This window comes from Ranitomeya imitator, chromosome 4 (genome assembly GCF_032444005.1).
Source record: "Ranitomeya imitator isolate aRanImi1 chromosome 4, aRanImi1.pri, whole genome shotgun sequence".
Taxonomy (NCBI): domain Eukaryota; kingdom Metazoa; phylum Chordata; class Amphibia; order Anura; family Dendrobatidae; genus Ranitomeya; species Ranitomeya imitator.
The window spans coordinates 710522952-710544855 of record NC_091285.1 but is presented as its reverse complement, the minus strand read 5'-3'; the positions used below and the strand labels follow the sequence as shown (position 1 = coordinate 710544855).

Below are 21904 nucleotides of genomic sequence, written 5' to 3'. Positions count from 1 at the left end.
ATTAAATGCATCTCAAAAGAAGGAAAAGAAAGTTCTGAACCATTTTTTTTTCTGTGCTCTGGTCTGTCTTTTTTTTTTCCTCTTGATATCTGGGTGGTTCAGGATATATGTTTTGGCATGGATGTTCAGGGTTTGTTTTCTCGTGTGGATCAACTTGCTGCAAGAGTACAGAGTATCCAGGACTATGTTGTCCAGACTCCGGCTTTAGAGCCCAGAATTCCTACTCCTGATTTGTTGTTTGGGGACAGATCCAAGTTATTGAACTTTAAAAATAACTGCAAATTATTTTTTGCTTTGAAACCCCGTTCTTCTGGTGATCCCATTCAGCAGGGGAAAATCATCATGTCCTTGCTGCGTAGTGATCCTCAAGACTGGGCTATTTCTCTTGAAACAGGGGATCCAGCATTATTGAATGTTGATGCATTTTTTCAAGCGCTCGGATTATTGTATGACGAACCTAATTCTGTGGATCATGCAGAAAAACCCTGTTGGCCTTGTCTCAAGGTCAGTAAGCGGCAGAGTTATACTGTCAGAAATTTAGAAAATGGTCTGTGCTCACTAAATGGAATGAAGAGGCTCTGGCTGCTATTTTCAGAAAAGGTCTTTCTGAAACCCTTAAAGATGTTATGGTGGGCTTTCCTACGCCTGCCGGTTTGAGCGAATCTATGTCTCTAGCCATTCAGATCGATCGGCGTCTGCGCGAGCGCAAAGCTGTGCACCATATGGCAGTATCCTCTGAGCATAGTCCTGAACCTATGCAATGTGATAGGATTTTGACTAGAATAGAACAGCAGGAATTCAGACGTCAGAATAAGCTGTCTTTTTACTGTGGTGATTCGGATCATGTTATCTCTGATTACCCTAAAGGTACCGTCACACTTAGCGACGCTGCAGCGATACCGACAACGATCCGGATTGCTGCAGCGTCGCTGTTTGGTCGCTGGAGAGCTGTCACACTGACAGCTCTCCAGCGACCAACGATCCCGAGGTCCCCGGTAACCAGGGTAAACATCGGGTAACTAAGCGCAGGGCCGCGCTTAGTAACCCGCTGTTTACCCTGGTTACCAGCGTAAAAAAACAAACAGTACATACTTACATTCAGCTGTCTGTCCCTTGCCGTCTGGTTCCTGCACTGACTGCTGGCCGTAATGTGAAAGTGAAAGCACAGCACAGCGGTGAGTCACACAGCGGTGACTCACCGCTGTGGCTGTGCTCTGCTTTCTGTCTGTGCCAGAGCATGCCACCATGCGGAGCTATGTTAAGGAATCTTTGGAGAAAGGGCATATTCGGCCCTCTTCGTCACCATTGGGAGCGGGTTTCTTTTTTGTTGCTAAGAAGGATGGCTCCTTGAGACCCTGTATTGATTATCGTCTTCTTAATAAGATCACGGTCAAATTCCAATACCCGTGGCCTTTGCTTACTGATTTGTTTGCTCAGATTAAGGGGGCTAGTTGGTTTACTAAGATTGACCTCCGTGGGGCATATAATCTTGTTCGTATTAAACAGGGTGACGAATGGAAAACTGCATTTAATACGCCCGAAGGCCATTTTGAATACCTTGTGATGCCATTTGGGCTCTCTAATGCTCCATCTGTGTTCCAGTCTTTCATGCATGATATTTTCCGCAATTATCTTGATAAATTCATGGTCGTATATTTGGATGATATTTTGATTTTTTCCGATGATTGGGAGTCTCATGTGAAGCAGGTCAGGATGGTGTTCCAGATCCTTCGTGATAATGCTTTATTTGTGAAGGGGTCTAAGTGCCTATTCGGAGTTCAGAAGGTCTCTTTTTGGGCATTTATTTTTTATCCCTCGTCTATTGAAGTGGATCCTGTTAAGGTCCAAGCTATTCATGACTGGATCCAACCCACATCTGTGAAGGGTCTTCAAAAATTTTTGGGCTTTGCTAATTTCTATCGCCGTTTCATTGCCAACTTTTCCACTGTGGTTAAGCCCCTTACTGATTTGACAAAGAAAGGCGCTGATGTGATGAATTGGTCCTCTGAGGCTGTTGAGGCCTTTCAGGAGCTTAAACGCCGATTTACTTCTGCCCCTGTGTTGCGTCAACCGGATGTTTCTCTTCCTTTTCAGGTTGAGGTTGACGCTTCTGAGATTGGGGCAGGGGCCGTTTTGTCTCAGAGGGAGTCTGTTGGTTCTTTGATGAAACCGTGTGCTTTTTTTTCCAGAAAGTTTTCACCTGCGGAACGCAATTATGATGTCGGCAATCGGGAGTTGTTGGCTATGAAGTGGGCGTTTGAGGAGTGGCGACATTGGCTTGAGGGAGCTAAACAGCGTGTTGTGGTCCTGACCGATCATAAGAATCTGATTTACCTCGAGTCGGCCAAGCGGCTAAATCCTAGACAGGCTCGATGGTCCCTAATTTTCTCCCGTTTTGATTTTGTGGTCTCGTATCTTCCGGGATCTAAGAATGTTAAGGCTGATGCCCTCTCTAGGAGTTTTTCACCTGATTCTCCTGGAGTCCTGGAGCCGGTTGGCATTCTTAAGTAGGGGGTGATTCTTTCTGCTATCTCCCCTGATTTGCGGCGGGTGCTTCAGGAATTTCAGGCTGATAGGCCTGACCGCTGTCCAGTGGGGAAGCTGTTTGTTCCTGATAGATGGACAAGTAAGGTAATTTCTGAGGTTCATTGTTCAGTGTTGGCTGGTCATCCTGGGATTTTTGGTACCAGAGATTTGGTTGCTAGGTCCTTTTGGTGGCCTTCCTTGTCTCGCGATGTGCATGCTTTTGTGCAGTCCTGTGGGACTTGCGCCAGTGCCAAGCCTTGCTGTTCCCGCGCTAGTGGGTTGCTTTTGCCTTTGCCGGTGCCTGAGAGGCCCTGGACGCATATTTCCATGGATTTTATTACGGATCTTCCTGTTTCCCAGAAGATGTCTGTTATCTGGGTTGTTTGTGACCGGTTCTCTAAAATGGTCCATCTGGTACCTTTGCCTAAGTTGCCTTCCTCCTCAGATCTGGTTCCATTGTTTTTTCAGCATGTGGTTCGTTTGCATGGCATTCCGGAGAATATTGTGTCAGACAGAGGTTCTCAGTTTGTCTCTAGATTTTGGTGGGCCTTTTGTGCTAGGATGGGCATTGAGTTATCTTTTTCTTCGGTGTTTCATCCTCAGACTAATGGCCAAACTGAGCGAACTAATCAGACCTTGGAGACCTATTTGAGATGCTTTGTGTCTGCTGATCAGGATGATTGGGTGTCTTTCTTGCCGTTGGCCGAGTTTGCCCTTATTAATCAGGCTAGTTCGGCTACTTTGGTTTCACCTTTTTTTTGTAATTTTGGTTTTCATCCTCGTTTTCCTTCTGGGCAGGTTGAGCCTTCTGATTGTCCTGGTGTTGATTCTGTGGTGGACAGGCTGCAGCAGATTTGGACTCATGTGGTGGACAATTTGACGTTGTCTCAGGAAAAGGCTCAACGTTTTGCTAACCGCCGTCGGCGTGTTGGTCCCCGGCTTTGTGTGGGGGATTTGGTTTGGTTGTCTTCTCGTCATGTTCCTATGAAGGTTTCTTCTCCTAAGTTTAAGCCTCGGTTTATTGGTCCTTATAAAATTTCTGAAATTATTAATCTGGTGTCTTTTTGTTTGGCTCTTCCTGCCTCTTTTGCCATTCATGATGTTTTCCATAGATCTTTGTTGCGGAGATATGTGGTGCCCGTTGTTCCCTCGGTTGACCCTCCTGCCCCTGTGTTGGTTGAGGGAGAGTTGGAATATGAGGTTGAGAAGATTTTGGATTCTCGTTTTTCGAGGCGGAGGCTTCAGTATCTTGTCAAGTGGAAGGGTTATGGCCAGGAGGATAATTCTTGGGTTGTTGCCTCCGATGTCCATGCCACCGATTTGGTTCGTGCTTTTCACTTGGCTCGTCCTGATCGGCCTGGGGGCTCTGGTGAGGGTTCGGTGACCCCTCCTCAAGGGGGGGGGGTACTGTTGTGAATTCCGCTCTTGGGCTCCCTCCGGTGGTTGTAAGTGGCACTTTTGTGAGTTCTGCTCTTGGGCTCCCTCTTGTAGTTTCTAGTGGTATGGCTGCTCCTTGGAGTTAGCTGTCTTCAGCTGCTTCCACTGATCGTCTCTGCTCTGCTATTTATGTCTGCTCTGTCCTTCAGCTGGTGCCACTTGTAAATGGTTTCTGGTTGGATTCACATCTCTTTGGAGTTCCCTGTTATCCTGGCCAGTTCAGCTAAGCTAAGTTTTTGCTTTCTCTTTTCTGTTCACAGATTGTGGACTTATCCGTTCTGTGTTTTCTATGTTTATCCAGTGCTATCAGTATGAATTAATCCTGTCCTGCTGGAAGCTCTGGGAAGCAGATTTACCCTCCACACCTTTAGTCAGGTGTGGAGATTTTTAGTAAACTCTGCGTGGATTTTTGTAGTTTTAATACTGACCGCACAGTATCCTTTCCTGTCCTATCTATCAAGCAAGACTGGCCTCCTATGCTAAAATCTGATTTCATTTCTGCGTATGTTATTTTCCCCTCCTCTCACCGTCAATATTTTTGGGGGGCTATCTTTCCTTTGGGGATTTTCTCTGAGGCAAGATAGGTTTCCTGTTTCCATCTTTAGGGGAAGTTAGATCTTAGGCTGTGCCGAGGGGTCTAGGGAGCGTCAGGTACCCCCACGGCTATTTTTAGTTGCGCTGCTAGGTTCAGGGTTTGCGGTCAGTACAGATACCACCTCCTTCAGAGCTTGTCTCATGTTGTTCCTAAACCACCAGATCATAACAGTTTAGCTCCCTCAAGCCAATGTCGCCACTCCTCAAACGCTTACTTCATAGCCAACAACTCCTGATTGCCGACATCATAATTGCGTTCCGCAGGCGAAAACTTTCTGGAAAAAAAAGCACACGGTTTCATCAAAGAACCATCAGACTCCCTCTGATACAAAACGGCCCCTGCCCCAATCTCAGAAGCGTCGACCTCAACCTGAAAAGGAAGAGAAACATCCGGCTGACGCAACTCAGGGGCAGAAGTAAATCGGCGTTTAAGCTCCTGAAAGGCCTCAACAGCCTCAGGGGACCAATTCGTCACATCAGTGCCTTTCTTCGTCAAATCAGTAAGGGGCTTAACCACACTGGAAAAGTTGGCAATGAAACGGCGATAGAAATTAGCAAAGCCCAAAAATTTTTGAAGGCCCTTCACAGATGTGGGTTAGATCCAGTCATGAATAGCTTGGACCTTAACAGGATCCATTTCTATAGACGAGGGAGAAATAATCAAACACAAAAAATAAACCTTCTGAACTCCGAATAGGCACTTAGACCCCTTCACGAACAAAGCATTATCACGAAGGATCTGGAACACCATCCTGACCTGCTTCACATGAGACTCCCAATCATTGGAAAAAATCAAAATATCATCCAAATATACGACCATGAATTTATCAAGATAATTGCGGAAAATATCATGCATGAAAGACTGGAACACAGATGGAGCATTAGAGAGCCCAAATGGCATCACAAGGTATTCAAAATGGCCTTTGGGCGTATTAAATGCAGTTTTCTATTTGTCACCCTGTTTAATACGATCAAGATTATATGCACCTCGGAGGTCAATCTTAGTAAACCAACTAGCCCCCTTAATCTGAGCAAACAAATCAGTAAGCAAAGGCCACGGGTATTGGAATTTGACCGTGATCTTATTAAGAAGACGATAATCAATACAGGGTCTCAAGGAGCCATCCTTCTTAGCAACAAAAAAGAAACCCGCTCCCAATGGTGACGAAGAGGGCCGAATATGCCCCTTCTCCAAAGACTCCTTGACATAACTCCGCATGGCGGCATGCTCTGGCACAGAAATATTGAAAAGTCGGCCCTTAGGGAACTTGCAACCAGGAATCAAGTTAATAGCACAATCACAGTCCCTGTGCGGAGGAAGGGAACTGGACTTGGGCTCATCAAATACATCCTGGAAATCCGACAAAAACTCAGGGACCTCAGAAGATGGGGAAGAGGAAATTGACATCAAAGGAACGTCACTATGTACCCCTTGACAACCCCAACTAGTCACCGCCATAGTTTTCCAATCCAGCACCGGATTATGTTCCTGTAACCATGGAAATCCCAGTACAACAACATCATGCAGGTTATGCAACACCAGAAAACGGCAATCTTCCTGATGTGCTGGAGCCATGTACATAGTCATCTGTGTCCAGTACTGAGGTTTATCCTTGGCCAAGGGTGTAGCATCAATGCCCCTCAAAGGAATAGGGCTCTGCAAAGGCTGCAAGGAAAAACCACAGCGCCTGGCGAATTCTAAGTCCATTAAGTTCAGGGCAGCGCCTGAATCCACAAATGCCATGACAGAAAAGGACGACAATGAGCAAATCAGGGTCACAGATAAGAGAAATTTAGGCTGTATAGTACTAATGGTAACAGACCTAGTGACTCTCTTAGTACGTTTAGGGCAATCAGAGATAACATGAGCCGAATCACCACAGTAAAAACACATCCTATTCTGACGTCTGAATTCCTGCTGTTCTATTCTAGTCAAAATCCTATCACATTGCATAGGTTCAGGACTATGCACAGAGGATACTGCCATATGGTGCACAGCTTTGCGCTCGCGCAGACGCCGATCAATCTGAATGGCTAGAGACATAGATTCGCTCAAACCGGCAGGCGTAGGAAAGCCCACCATAACATCTTTAAGGGCTTTAGAAAGACCTTTTCTGAAAATAGCAGCCAGAGCCTCTTCATTCCATTTAGTGAGCACAGACCATTTTCTAAATTTCTGGCAGTATAACTCTGCTGCTTCCTGACCTTGACACAAGGCCAACAGGGTTTTTTCTGCATGATCCACAGAATTAGGTTCGTCATACAATAATCCGAGCGCTTGAAAAAATGCATCAACATTCAATAATGCCGGATCCCCTGTTTCAAGAGAAAATGCCCACTCTTGAGGGTCACCACGCAGCAAGGATATGATGATTTTTACTTGCTGAATGGGATCACCAGAAGAACGGGGTTTCAAAGCAAAAAACAATTTGCAGTTATTTTTAAAGTTCAAAAACTTGGATCTGTCTCCAAAAAACAAATCAGGAGTAGGAATTCTAGGCTCTAAAGCCGGAGTCTGGACAACATAGTCCTGGATACTCTGTACTCTTGCAGCAAGTTGATCCACACGAGAAAACAAACTCTGAACATCCATGCCAAAGCATATATCCTGAACCACCCAGATATCAAGAGGAAAAAAAAAAGACAAACCAAAGCACAGAAAAAAAAATGGTTCAGAACTTTCTTTTCCTTCATTTGAGATGCATTTAATTCATTTTCGGCCACTTGTACTGTTATGATGCGGTGGTCTAGGAGCAACATGGAACGAGCTCTGAAGGAAGTGGTAACTGTACTGACCGCAGTCCCTGAGCACAACACAACAGTAGAAGTAGCCGTGGAATGCTCCTAACTCTCCCTAAGCATCTCGTCTGTTGTGAATTCTGTTGTCGAGCTCCCTCCTGTGGTAGTGAATGGTACTTCGGCGAGTTCTGTCTATGGGCTCCCTCTGGTGGCTATGAGTGAAGCTGCTGCTTCTGAGGTTCCTTACACAGGTGACATGGTTTATCCTTTGGTTGGTTGCTCTATTTAACTTCCCTCAGATCGTTACTCCATGCCAGCTGTCAATGTTTTTGCATTGCTTCAGCTCGCTCCTGGATCTCTCTGGTGACCTGCCTTCTCCTGCAGAAGCTAAGTTCCTGATAGTCATTATTTGTTCACTGTTATCTTGTCCAGCTGGTTATCATGATTTTGTCTTGCTAGCTGGAAGCTCTGGGATGCAGAGTGGCACCCCGCACCATGAGTCGGTGCGGAGGTCCTTTTTGCACACTCTGCGTGGTCTTTTGTAGGTTTTTGTGCTGATCGCAAAGTTACCTTTCCTATCCTCTGTCTATTTAGTAAGTCTGGCCTCCCTTTGCTGAAACCTGTTTCATTTCATTTCATTTCTGCGTTTGTGACTTTCATCTTTACTCACAGTCAATATATGTGGGGGGCTTCCTTTACCTTTGGGGAATTTCTCTGAGGCAAGGTAGGCTTTATTTTCTATCTCTAGGGCTAGATCTTAGGCTGTGACGAGGCGCCTAGGTCTGGTCAGGAGCGCTCCATGGCTATTTTTAGTGTGTTTGATAGGATTAGGGCTTGCGGTCAGCACAGCTCCCACATCCCAGAGCTCGTCCTGTATGAGGTTTAACTATCAGGTCATTCCGGGTGCTCCTAACCACCAGGTCAGAACAGTACAGCTGGCCCAAAGTATTAATGCATCTCAATAGAGGGATAAGAGAACTTCTGAGACCATTTTTTTTTCTTTGCACTGTGTTTTGTCTTTCTTTTCCCCTAGACCTTTGGGTGGTTCAGGACACAGGTGTAGATATAGACATTCAAGGTCTGTCCTCTTGTGTGGATCATCTCACTGCAAGGGTACAAAACATTCAAGATTTTGTGGTTCAGAATCCTATGTTAGAGCCTAGAATTCCTATTCCTGACTTATTTTATGGGGGTAGATCTAGGTTCTTGAATTTCAAAAATAATTATAAACTGTTTCTAGCTTTGAAACCCCGCTCCTCTGGTGACCCCGTTTAACAGGTAAAAATCATTATTTCTTTGTTGCGTGGTGATCCTCAAGACTGGGCATTTTCCCTTCCACCAGGAAATCCTGCATTGAGTGATGTTGATGCGTTTTTTCTGGCGCTTGGATTGCTTTATGATGAACCAAATTCAGTGGATCAGGCAGAGAAAATCTTGCTGGCTTTGTGTCAGGGTCAGGATGAAGCGGAGGTGTACTGTCAGAAGTTTAGAAAATGGTCTGTGCTTACTCAGTTGAATGAATGTGCCCTGGCGGCAATTTTCAGAAAGGGTCTTTCTGAAGCCCTTAAGGATGTCATGATGGGATTTCCCATGCCTGCTGGTCTGAATGAGTCTATGTCTTTGGCCATTCAGATCAATCGGCGCATGCGTGAGCGCAAAGCTGTGCACCATCTGGCGGCATTCTCTGAGCATAGGCCTGAGCCTATGCAGTGAGATAGGACTTTGACCAGAGCTGAACGGCAAGAACACAGACGTCGGAACGGGCTGTGTTTTTACTGTGGTGAATCCACTCATGCTATCTCCAATTGTCCTAAGCGCACTAAGCGGTTCGCTAGGTCTGCCATCATTGGTACGGTACAGTCTAAATTTCTTTTGTCCGTTACTCTGATTTGCTCTCTGTCGTCCTATTCTGTAATGGCATTTGTGGATTCAGGCGCTGCCCTGAATTTGATGGACTTGGAGTTTGCCAGGCGCTGTGGTTTTTTCTTGGAGCCCTTGCAGTGTCTTATTCCATTGAGAGGAATTGATGCTACGCCTTTTGCCAAGAATAAGCCTCAGTACTGGACTCAATTGACCATGTGCATGGCTCCTGCACATCAGGAGTATATTCGCTTTTTGGTGTTGCATAATCTGCATGATGTGGTCGTTTTGGGGTTGCCATGGCTACAGGTCCATAATCCTGTGTTGGATTGGAAATCTATGTCTGTGTCCAGCTGGGGTTGTCAGGGGGTACATGGTGATGTTCCATTGCTGTCAATTTCGCCTTCCACTCCTTCTGAAGTCCCTGAGTTCTTATCAGATTACCGGGATGTATTTGAAGAGCCCAAATCTGGTGCTCTACCTCCTCATAGGGATTGCGACTGTGCTATTAATTTAATTCCTGGTAGTAAGTTTCCTAAGGGCCGTCTGTTTAATTTATCTGTGCCAGAGCACGCCGCTATGCAGAGTTATATAAAGGAATCCTTGGAGAAGGGTCATATTCGTCCGTCGTCGTCACCATTGGGAGCAGGGTTCTTTTTTGTGGCCAAGAAGGATGGTTCTTTGAGACCTTGTATTGATTACCGCCTTCTTAATAAAATCACAGTCAAATTTCAGTATCCTTTGCCGCTGCTGTCTGATTTGTTTGCTCGGATTAAGGGGGCTAGTTGGTTCACCAAGATAGATCTTCGTGGTGAGTATAATCTTGTGCGAATTAAACAGGGTGATGAATGGAAAACGGCATTTAATACGCCCGAGGGCCATTTTGAGTACCTGGTTATGCCATTCGGGCTTTCTAATGCTCCATCTGTGTTTCAGTCCTTTATGCATGACATCTTCCGAGAGTACCTGGATAGATTCATGATTGTATATTTGGATGACATTTTGGTCTTTTCGGATGATTGGGAGTCTCATGTGAAGCAGGTCAGAATGGTGTTCCAGGTCCTTCGTGCGAATTCCTTGTTTGTGAAGGGGTGAAAGTGTCTCTCTGGAGTTCAGAAGGTTTCATTTTTGGGTTTCATTTTTTCCCCTTCTACTATCGAGATGGACCCTGTTAAAGTTCAGGCCATTTACGATTGGACTCAGCCGACATCTGTGAAGAGCTTGCAGAAATTCCTGGGCTTTGCTAATTTTTATCGTTGCTTCATCGCTAATTTTTCCAGTGTTGCTATACCGTTGACTGGTTTGACCAAGAAAGGTGCTGATGTGGTCAATTGGTCCTCTGCGGCTGTAGAGGCTTTTCAGGAGTTGAAGCGTCGTTTTGCTTCTGCCCCTGTGTTGTGCCAGCCGGATGTTTCGCTCCCTTATCAGGTTGAGGTTGATGCTTCTGAGATTGGAGCAGGGGCTGTTTTGTCGCAAAGAAGTTCTGATGGCTCGGTGATGAAACCCTGTGCCTTCTTTTCTAGAAAATTCTCGCCTGCTGAGAGCAATTATGATGTGGGCAATCGGGAGTTGTTGGCCATGAAGTGGGCATTTGAGGAGTGGCGACATTGGCTTGAAGGAGCTAAACATCGCGTGGTGGTCTTGACGGATCACAAGAATTTGACTTATCTCGAGTCTGCCAAACGGTTGAATCCTAGACAGGCTCGATGGTCGCTCTTTTTCTCCCGTTTTGATTTTGTGGTTTCATACCTTCCGAGATCTAAGAATGTGAAGGCTGACGCCCTGTCGAGGAGTTTTGTGCCTGACTCTCCGGGTGTTCCTGAGCCGGCGGGTATTCTTAAAGAAGGGGTAATTTTGTCTGCCATCTCCCCTGATTTGCGGCGCGTGCTGCAAAAGTTTCAGGCTGATAGACCTGACTGTTGTCCTACGGAGAAACTGTTTGTCCCTGATAGATGGACTAGTAGAGTTATCTCTGAGATTCATTGTTCGGTGTTGGCTGGTCATCCTGGAATCTTTGGTACCGGAGATTTGGTGGCTAGATCCTTTTGGTGGCCTTCTTTGTCACGAGATGTGCGTTCTTTTGTGCAGTCCTGTGGGACTTGTGCTCGGGCTAAGCCCTGCTGTTCTCGTGCCAGTGGGTTGCTTTTGCTTTTGCCGATCCCGAAGAGGCCCTGGACGCATATTTCCATGGATTTTATTTCTGATCTCCCTGTTTCTCAAAAGATGTCGGTCATTTGGGTGGTTTGTGATCGCTTCTCTAAGATGGTCCATTTGGTACCATTATCTAAATTGCCTTCCTCCTCTGATTTGGTGCCTTTGTTTTTCCAGCATGTGGTTCGTTTGCATGGCATTCCAGAGAACATCGTCTCGGACAGAGGTTCCCAGTTTGTTTCGAGGTTTTGGCGGTCCTTTTGCGCTAAGATGGGCATTGATTTGTCTTTTTCTTTGGCTTTCCATCCTCAGACTAATGGCCAAACCGAACGAACTAATCAGACTTTGGAGACATATCTGAGATGCTTTGTTTCTGCTGATCAGGATGATTGGGTGTCCTTCTTGCCTTTGGCTGAGTTCGCCCTTAATAATCGGGCCAGCTCGGCTACTTTAGTTTCTCCTTTTTTCTGTAATTCTGGTTTCCATCCTCATTTTTCTTTAGGGCAGGTTGAGCCTTCGGACTGTCCTGGTGTGGATGCGGTGGTGGACAGGTTGCAGCAGATTTGGACTCATGTGGTGGATAATTTGACATTGTCCCAGGAGAAGGCTCAACGTTTCGCTAACCGCCGGCGTTGTGTTGGTCCCCGACTTCGTGTTGGGGATTTGGTTTGGTTGTCATCTCGTCACGTTCCTATGAAGGTTTCCTCTCCTAAGTTTAAGCCTCGTTTCATTGGGCCATATAAGATTTCTGAAGTTCTTAATCCTGTGTCATTTCGTTTGGACCTTCCAGCTTCTTTTGCCATCCATAATGTGTTCCATAGGTCGTTGTTGCGGAGATACGTGGCGCCTATGGTTCCCTCCGTTGATCCTCCTGCCCAGGTGTTGGTCGAGGGGGAGTTGGAGTATGTGGTGGAGAAGATTTTGGATTCTCGTGTTTCGAGACGGAAACTCCAGTACCTGGTCAAGTGTAAGGGTTATGATCAGGAAGATAATTCCAGGGTTTTTGCCTCTGATGTTCATGCTCCCGATCTTGTTCGTGCCTTTCATTTGGCTCATCCTGATCGGCCTGGGGGCTCTGGTGAGGGTTCGGTGACCCCTCCTCAAGGGGGGTACTGTTGTGAATTCTGTTGTCGAGCTCCCTCCTGTGGTCGTGAATGGTACTTCGGCGAGTTCTGTCTATGGGCTCCCTCTGGTGGCTATGAGTGAAGCTGCTGCTTCTGAGGTTCCTTACACAGGTGACGGGGTTTATCCTTTGGTTGGCTGCTCTATTTAACTTCCCTCAGATCGTTACTCTATGCCAGCTGTCAATGTTTTTGCATTGCTTCAGTTCGCTCCTGGATCTCTCTGGTGACCTGCCTTCTCCTGCAGAAGCTAAGTTCCTTATAGTCATTATTTGTTCACTGTTATCTTGTCCAGCTGGTTATCATGATTTTGTCTTGCTAGCTGGAAGCTCTGGGATGCAGAGTGGCACCCCGCCCCGTGAGTCAGTGCGGAGGTCCTTTTTGCACACTCTGCGTGGTCTTTTGTAGGTTTCTGTGCTGATCGCAAAGTTACCTTTCCTATCCTCTGTCTATTTAGTAAGTCTGGCCTCCCTTTGCTGAAACCTGTTTCATTTCTGCATTTGTGACTTTCATCTTTACTCACAGTCAATATATGTGGGGGGCTTCCTTTACCTTTTTGGAATTTCTCTGAGGCAAGGTAGGCTTTATTTTCTATCTCTAAGGCCAGATAGTTCTTAGGCTGTGACGAGGCGCCTAGGTCTGGTCAGGAGCGCTCCACAGCTATTTTTAGTGTGTGTGATAGGATTAGGGCTTGCGGTCAGCAGAGCTCCCACATCCCAGAGCTCGTCCTGTATGAGGTTTAACTATCAGGTCATTCCGGGTGCTCCTAACCACCAGGTCAGAACACTCGTCACAGCCTAAAAGCTAACTACCCCTAAAGACAGAAGCAGGAAAACTATCTTGCCTCAGAGAAAATCCCCAAAGGATAGATTAGCCCCCCACAAATAATGACTGTGAGTGGAGAGGGAAAAGACATACACAGAATGAAACCAGGAAGAGCACAGGAGGCCAGTCTAGCTTGATAGATAGGACAGGATGGAATACTGTGCGGTCAATATAAAACACTACAAAAATCCACGCAGAGTTTACAAAAAAATCTCCACACCTGACTAAAGGTGTGGAGGGTAAATCTGCTTCCCAGAGCTTCCAGCAAGATAGAATTAATTCATACTGATAACGCTGTACAAACATAGAAAGCACTGAACGGATAAGTCCACAATCTTTGAACAAAAAGCACAAGCAAAAACTTAGCTTTGCAGAACTGGTCAGGATAACAGGGAAATCCAAAGAGATGTGAATCCAACCAGGAACAATTTACAAGTGGCACTGGCTGAAGAAAGAGCCAGGCTTAAATAGCCGATCAGAAGAGACAATAAGTGGAGGCAGCTGATGACAGCTAACTCCAAGGAGCAGCCATACCACTTGAAACCACAAGAGGGAGCCCAAGAGCAGAACTCACAAAAGTGCCACTTGCAACCACCGGAGGGAGCCCAAGAGCTGAATTCACAACAGGGGAATGGGGGCCCTGGGAACCAGAGAAGGAATACCAGATAATCTGGAGAGTACCAACAGAGTCCGTAGCCAGATGATGGACAGATGGGACACCACACTAGAAAAAAACACGGAGTGTTAAAGTTAACCAAGATGAAGACTGCACAAACAAACGCTGGTCTAAGACCTGAGGACGGCAAAAGGGAATACAACACAAATTTGCCCAGGCACCTCCCAAAGGAAGTGAGGACCTTAAATACACCCAGATCTCACCACAATTGGCTGAGTGGAAAAAAAAGGACCCACCGGCGGGAGTGCTACATTTACCTTTGGGACAAGTTTTGTCTTGAAACAGTATATCAAATTTTTTGTTGGCTTTGATGTTACTTGCTAGAATCCAGCATCTCTCATCTGGGTCATTACCTTTTCATTGTACCACATATTGTAAAGAATCTCTCACCACATGAGAATCCAGTATTCTCAGCACCTCATACTACAAGTTATCTCTGAGTATCCTGGGAGATGTATCTCTAACTGGATGAAACTGAGTATGATATTTCTTGAGCAGGAACTTGTGAAACACATTTGGTATTTTGAAGGATTCGAGAAGTTGCAGTCAGAAAACTTCAGGGTTAGTTACACTGATATTTTGAAAAGGGCAGATACATTTAAGAAGCACCTTGACAGAAGGAACTTTAAGCTTGATATTCCTCATGGACAATGACTTTGTGTTCCCATCTTCAAAGCTTGAGTCCTTAGAATGTCTCTTATTAGCAGCTGAGGCGAGAATACCTGCATCTTCTTCAAGTGTTATCGTACTTTAAACAAGATACCATTTAATTTATCCTCAAACTTTTCAACTTCTGTAGAATCTATTACAATGGTCAAAATGTAACTAAGATAAGAATTAAACCCAAGATTACAGAAAAGCTGAAATGTTTTCATGGATCCTGGATATTAACCCCTTTACCCCCAAGGGTGGTTTGCACGTTAATGACCAGGCCAATTTTTACAATTCTGACCACTGTCCCTTTATGAGGTTATAACTCCGAAACGCTTCAACGGATCCTGGTGATTCTGACATTGTTTTCTCGTGACATATTGTACTTCATGATAGTGGTAAAATTTCTTTGATAGTACCTGCGTTTATTTGTGAAAAAAACGGAAATTTGGCGAAAATTTTGAAAATTTCGCAATTTTCAAACTTTGAATTTTTATGCAATTAAATCACAGAGATATGTCACACAAAATACTTAATAAGTAACATTTCCCACATGTCTCCTTTACATCAGCATAATTTTGGAACCAATTTTTTTTTTTGTTAGGGAGTTATAAGGGTTAAAAGTTGACCAGCAATTTCTCATTTTTACAACACCATTTTTTTTTAGGGACCACGTCTCATTTGAAGTCATTTTGAGGGGTCTATATGATAGAAAATGCCCAAGTGTGACACCATTCTAAAAACTGCACCCCTCAAGGTGCTCAAAACCACATTCAAGAAGTTTATTAACCCTTCAGGTGTTTAATAGGAATTTTTGGAATGTTTAAATAAAAATGAACATTTAACTTTTTTACACAAAAAATTTACTTCAGCTCCAATTTGTTTTATTTTACCAAGGGTAACAGGAGAAATTGGACCCAAAAAGTTGTTGTCCAATTTGTCCTGAGTACGCTGATACCCCATATGTGGCAGTAAACCACTGTTTGGGCACATGGGAGAGCTCGAAAGGGAAGGAGTGCTATTTGACTTTTCAATGCAAAATTGACAGGAATTGAGATGGGACGCCATGTTGCGTTTGGAGAGCCACTGATGTGCCTAAACATTGAAACCCCCCACAAGTGACACCATTTTGGAAAGTAGACCCCCTAAGGAACTTATCTGGATGTGTGGTGAGCACTTTGACCCACCAAGTGCTTCACAGAAGTTTATAATGCAGAACCGTAAAAATAAAAAATCATATTTTTTCACAAAAATTATATTTTTGCCCCCAATTTTTTATTTTTCCAAGGGTAAGAGAAGAAATTGGACCTCAAAAGTTGTTGTCCAATTTGTCCTGAGTACGCTGATACCCCATATGTGGCAGTAAACCACTGTTTGGGCGCATGGGAGAGCTCGGAAGGGAAGGAGCGCAGTTTGACTTTTCAATGCAAAATTGACAGAAATTGAGATGGGACGCCATGTTGCGTTTGGAGAGCCACTGATGTGCCTAAACATTGAAACCCCCCACAAGTGACACCATTTTGGAAAGTAGACCCCCTAAGGAACTTATCTAGAGGTGTGGTGAGCACTTTGACCCACCAAGTGCTTCACAGAAGTTTATAATGCAGAACCGTAAAAATAAAAAATCATATTTTTTCACAAAAATTATATTTTTGCCCCCAATTTTTTATTTTTCCAAGGGTAAGAGAAGAAATTGGACCTCAAAAGTTGTTGTCCAATTTGTCCCGAGTACGCTGATACCCCATATGTGGCAGTAAACCACTGTTTGGGCGCATGGGAGAGCTCGGAAGGGAAGGAGCGCCGTTTGACTTTTCAATGCAAAATTGACAGGAATTGAGATGGGACGCCATGTTGCATTTGGAGAGCCACTGATGTGCCTAAACATTGAAACCCCCCACAAGTGACACCATTTTGAAAAGTAGACCCCCTAAGGAACTTGTCTGGATGTGTGGTGAGCACTTTGACCCACCAAGGGCTTCACAGAAGTTTATAATGCAGAGCCATAAAAATAAAACAAAATTTTTTTCCCACAAAAATTATTTTTTAGCCCCCAGTTTTGTATTTTCCCTAGGGTAACAGGAGAAATTGGACCCCAAAAGTTGTTGTCCAATTTGTCCTGAGTACGCTGATACCCCATATGTGGGGGGGAACCACCGTTTGGGCGCATGGGAGGGTTCGGAAGGGAAGGAGCGCCATTTGGAATGCAGACTTAGATGGAATGGTCTGCAGGCGTCACATTGCGTTTGCAGAGCCCCTAATGTACCTAAACAGTAGAAACCCCCCACAAGTGACACCATTTTGGAAAGTAGACCCCCTAAGGAACTCATCTTGATGTGTTGTGAGAGCTTTGAACCCCCAAGTATTTCACTACAGTTTATAACGCAGAGCCATGCAAATAAAAAATATTTTTTTTTCCACAAAAATTATATTTTAGCCCCCAGTTTTGTATTTTTCCAAGGTTAGCAGGAGAAATTGGACCCTAAATGTTGTTGTCCAATTTGTCCTGAGTACGCTGATACCCGATATGTTGGGGGGAACCACCGTTTGGGCGCATGGGAGGGCTCGGAAGGGAAGGAGTATCATTTGGAATGCAGACTTAGATGGATTGGTCTGCAGGCGTCACATTGCGTTTGCAGAGCCCCTAATGTACCTAAACAGTAGAAACCCCCCACAAGTGACCCCATATTGGAAACTAGACCCCTCAATGAACTTATCTAGATGTGTTGTGAGAACTTTGAACCCCCAAGTGTTTCACTACAGTTTATAACGCAGAGCCGTGAAAATAAAAAATCTTTTTGTTTTCCCACAAAAATTATTTTTTAACCCCCAGTTTTGTATTTTCCCAAGGGTAACAGGAGAAATTGGTCCACAAAAGTTGTTGTCCAATTTGTCCTGAGTACGCTGATACCCCATATGTTGGGGTAAACCCCTGTTTGGGCACACAGGAGAGCTCGGAAGGGAAGGAGCACTGTTTTACTTTTTCAACGCAGAATTGGCTGGAATTGAGATCGGACGCCATGTCGTGTTTGGAGAGCCCCTGATGTGCCGAAACAGTGGAAACCCCCCAATTATAACTGAAACCCTAATCTAAACACACCCCTAACCCTAATTCCAACGGTAACCCTAACCACACCTCTAACCCTGACACACCCCTAACCCTAATCCCAACCCTATTCTCAACTGTAAATGTAAACTAAACCCTAACCCTAACTTTAGCCCCAACCCTAACTGTAGCCCCAACCCTAACCCTAACCCTAGCCCTAACCCTAGCCCTAACCCTAGCCCTAACCCTAACCCTAACCCTAGCCCTAACCCTAACCCTAGCCCTAACCCTAGCCCTAACCCTAACCCTAACCCTAGCCCTAACCCTAGCCCTAACCCTAGCCCTAACCCTAACCCTAGCCCTAACCCTAGCCCTAACCCTAGCCCTAACCCTAACCCTAACCCTAGCCCTAACCCTAGCCCTAACCCTAGCCCTAACCCTAACCCTAGCCCTAACCCTAGCCCTAACCCTAGCCCTAGCCCTAACCCTAGCTCTAACCCTAGCCCTAACCCTAACCCTAATCCTAGCCCTAACCCTAGCCCTAATGGGAAAATGGAAATAAATACATTTTTTTTTATTTTTCCCTAACTAAGGGGGTGATGAAGGGGGGTTTGATTTACTTTTATAGCGAGTTTTTTAGCGGATTTTTATGATTGGCAGCCGTCACACACTGAAAGACCCTTTTTATTGCAAAAAATATTTTTTGCAATACCACATTTTGAGAGCTATAATTTTTCCATATTTTGGTCCACAGAGTCATGTGAGGTCTTGTTTTTTGCGGGACGAGTTGACGTTTTTATTGAAAACATTTTTGGGCACGTGACATTTTTTTATCGCTTTTTATTCCGATTTTTGTGAGGAAGAATGACCAAAAGCCAGCTATTCATGAATTTCTATTGGGGGAGGCGTTTATACCATTCCGCGTTTGGTAAAATTGATAAATCAGTTTTATTCTTCGGGTCAGTACGATTACAGCGATACCTCATTTATATCATTTTTTTATGGTTTGGCGCTTTTATACGATAAAAACTATTTTACAGAAAAAATAATTATTTTTGCATCGCTTTATTCTCAGGACTATAACTTTTTTATTTTTTTGCTGATGATGCTGTATGGTGGCTCTTTTTTTGCGGGACAATATGACGCTTTCAGCGGTACCATGGTTATTTATATCTGTCCTTTTGATCGCGTGTTATTCCACTTTTTGTTCGGCGGTATGATAATAAAGCGTTGTTTTTTGCCTCGTGTTTTTTTTTTTTTTTCTTACGGTGTTTACTGAAGGGGTTAACTAGTGGGACAGTTTTATAGGTCGGGTCGTTACGGACGCGGCGATACTAAATATGTGTACTTTTATTGGTTTTTTTTTTTTATTTAGATGAAGAAATGTATTTATGGGAATAATATTTTTTTTTTTTTTAATTATTTTGGAATATTTTTTTTTATTTTTTTTACACATTTGGAAAATTTTTTTTTTACTTTTTTACTTTGTCCCAGGGGGGGACATCACAGATCAGTGATCTGACAGTTTGCACAGCACTCTGTCAGATCACTGATCTGACATGCAGCGCTGCAGCCTTCACAGTGCCTGCTCTGAGCAGGCTCTGTGAAGCCACCTCCCTCCCTGCAGGACCCGGATCCGCGGCCATCTTGGATCCGGGGCTCGAGCAGGGAGGGAGGTGAAGAGACCCTCGCAGCAACGCGATCACATCGCGTTGCTGCGGGGGGCTCAGGGAAGCCCGCAGGGAGGCCCCTCCCAGCGCGGTGCTTCCCTGCACCGCCGGCACATCGCGATCATCTTTGATCGCGGTGTGCCAGGGGTTAATGTGCCGGGGGCGGTCCGTGACCGCTCCTGGCACATAGTGCTGGATGTCAGCTGCGATAAGCAGCTGACACCCGGCCGCGATCGGCCGCGCTCCCCCCGTGAGCGCGGCCGATCGGCTATGACGTACTATCCCGTCCAGGGTCAGATAAGCCCAGGGCACCTCGACGGGATAGTACGTCTAAGGTCACAGAGGGGTTAATAAGCGAAAATATTAGAACAGAATTAAATTCTCAATTTTTACAAAAATGTACATTTTCTAAAATGGCTACCATAGACAAGCTTAGCGCAAGCTACTCCATTTACCAGATCTCCAGACTTCATCATTTATTGAATTTTCTCAGGGATCTGTTAGTAAGGGCTATAAAGTTGGCTGTAGGCTGGTGGTGCAGGTTGGCACGAATGATCAGGTAGATGGCTCCAAACCAGTAGGACAGTCGCACTACAAAAGCATAACATAGGAGAATCTTCCATAAATATGCTGAGTTCCAGGAGAACAGGCTAGGAATAAATAAAGGCAGAAGTATTGTTTGTGAACTATTCAAATTTCAAATTTAGGAGATTCAATCCAGTTTGGCCTGAATATAAGATTCACAACTTTATTATATGTGAAATAAAGGTGCCTGAAGGCCATTAATATTAATTACCTAAATGTTATCTGTCCACATCCTAGTGCAGAATCGGTAGGAGCGCTGGCCATGTGATGGGTGAATATTATTTTATTATGTTTACTTCCTCCCAGCGCTAAAATGTTGATCAGCCAGAAGTGATTTTGCTGAAGTCAGAGGAATCAAATCATAAAAATAGTGGATTCTGACCTATCCATCTTTCTGTGAAATTTGCAGAAAATTTAATTTGCTTTTAAAGAATCTACTCATTTCTAGTTGCAATACAACTTCTAATGGATTGAAAACAATGATTTGGGTAATGATTTGACTCATAGTTGAATAAGGCCTTCGCTTATTACCACTGAGCTGAACATTTAAACTCATTTTGCTTAAAAAAATATATATATCTCATCTTTTGCATAGCTCTCCTAATCTCATTGTTCCTCAGACTGTAGATAATAGGATTCATCAATGGTGTCACCACTAAATACAACAGGGATCTGTATTTGTTGGTATTGGATGAGCTCTCATCAGATGGAGTAATGTAGACTGCGATTAGGGTGCCGTAATATGCACATACTGTGATCAGGTGGGAGCTACATGTAGAGAAGGCTTTTCTTCTACCATAAGAAATGTTAAGGATCGTAAAGAAAATGCAAAAGTAGGTAACAATGATAAAAACAAATGGGAAAAAAAGCAAAAAGATGCCATAAACAAAGTCTTGCAACATTACAATGGAAATGTCTGAAGTGGCCAATTCCATTAAGGGACCAAAGTCACAAAAGAAATGATCTATGTAATTCAAGCCACAGAAGTTAGACTGAATATAAACAAGGAACTCACTTGAAGCAAGCACAATCATCAAAAACCAGGCCCCAATAACAAGTCGAAGGCAAAGATCTGGACTTATTAGTGAGGAATATCGTAACGGATGACAAATGGCCAAATACCGATCATAAGACATAATGGCAATGAGGAAACATTGAACAAAGCCAAACATACCGGCGAAATAAAGCTGTGTCAGACAACCCCAAAGGGACAAAACTCCTTCCTCAACAAACATAATGCCTAACATCATGGGGATAACGCTGGTGGACAGTAAGACATCTGCTATGGATAAATGCTTCAGAAAGAAAAACATTGGAGTTTTGAGTTGGTCAATGATGGTCACTAGAAGGATAATGAGAAGATTCCCTCCCAGTATACATATGTAACTCAGGGTAAGCAGAAGGAATAGAAGAGGTTTGTATTCGGAAAGACTTTGGAATCCAAGAAGACGTATCTGAGTGACTTGTGTCTGATTCACATCACACATCATTTATATATCAATAAATATCCAAGAATTATTTTCTCCTAAAAATTAAGAGTATTTATTCAAGTTCAGGTATAAAATATCTGGGAATGTAGCCCACTAAAAACAAGTTATATTATACTTAGTGATGGTTTTCATTATTAGAGGAGGTTCACTAGAATTTTGGGATATTTTCATCTGTGACATATCTTCGTCAACGGCTCTTTTGATATAAAGGCAAAATCTTTCAGATGTTCTCATTTTTATAGTCTCAGCAGAACATAGCAAATGCCCACTGGACCCCGATAATCACCCTCAAGTGAATGTTCTAGACAAAAGAGACCAGATGTTTAACTGAATTGATAATTATTTTGCCTTCAGAGAATTTTGGCATAAAAGCTTTCATGTTTTGTATGCTAAATATCCACAATGTGTAAACTTACAAAAATATAAAGTACTTTACTGTGTATAAAATGCAGTGAGATAGTTTTATGCAGGAGAGTCAAGAATTATGCAGTTAAAAATAATTTAAAAATTAGACGTGTTAAAAGTTTATTTTATTT

General features: G+C 44.1%; 1 protein-coding gene across 1 annotated transcript; it reads right to left on the bottom strand.

Annotated features, from left to right (window-relative positions):
• Positions 1-20405: 20405 nt before the first annotated feature.
• Positions 20406-21533, bottom strand: LOC138674870 (olfactory receptor 5P81-like). Its single transcript, XM_069762691.1, has one exon. It carries the CDS (start codon positions 21366-21368, stop codon positions 20406-20408), a length of 963 nt encoding a protein of 320 aa, XP_069618792.1. The 5' UTR covers positions 21369-21533.
• Between the last annotated feature and the right edge of the window lie 371 nt (positions 21534-21904).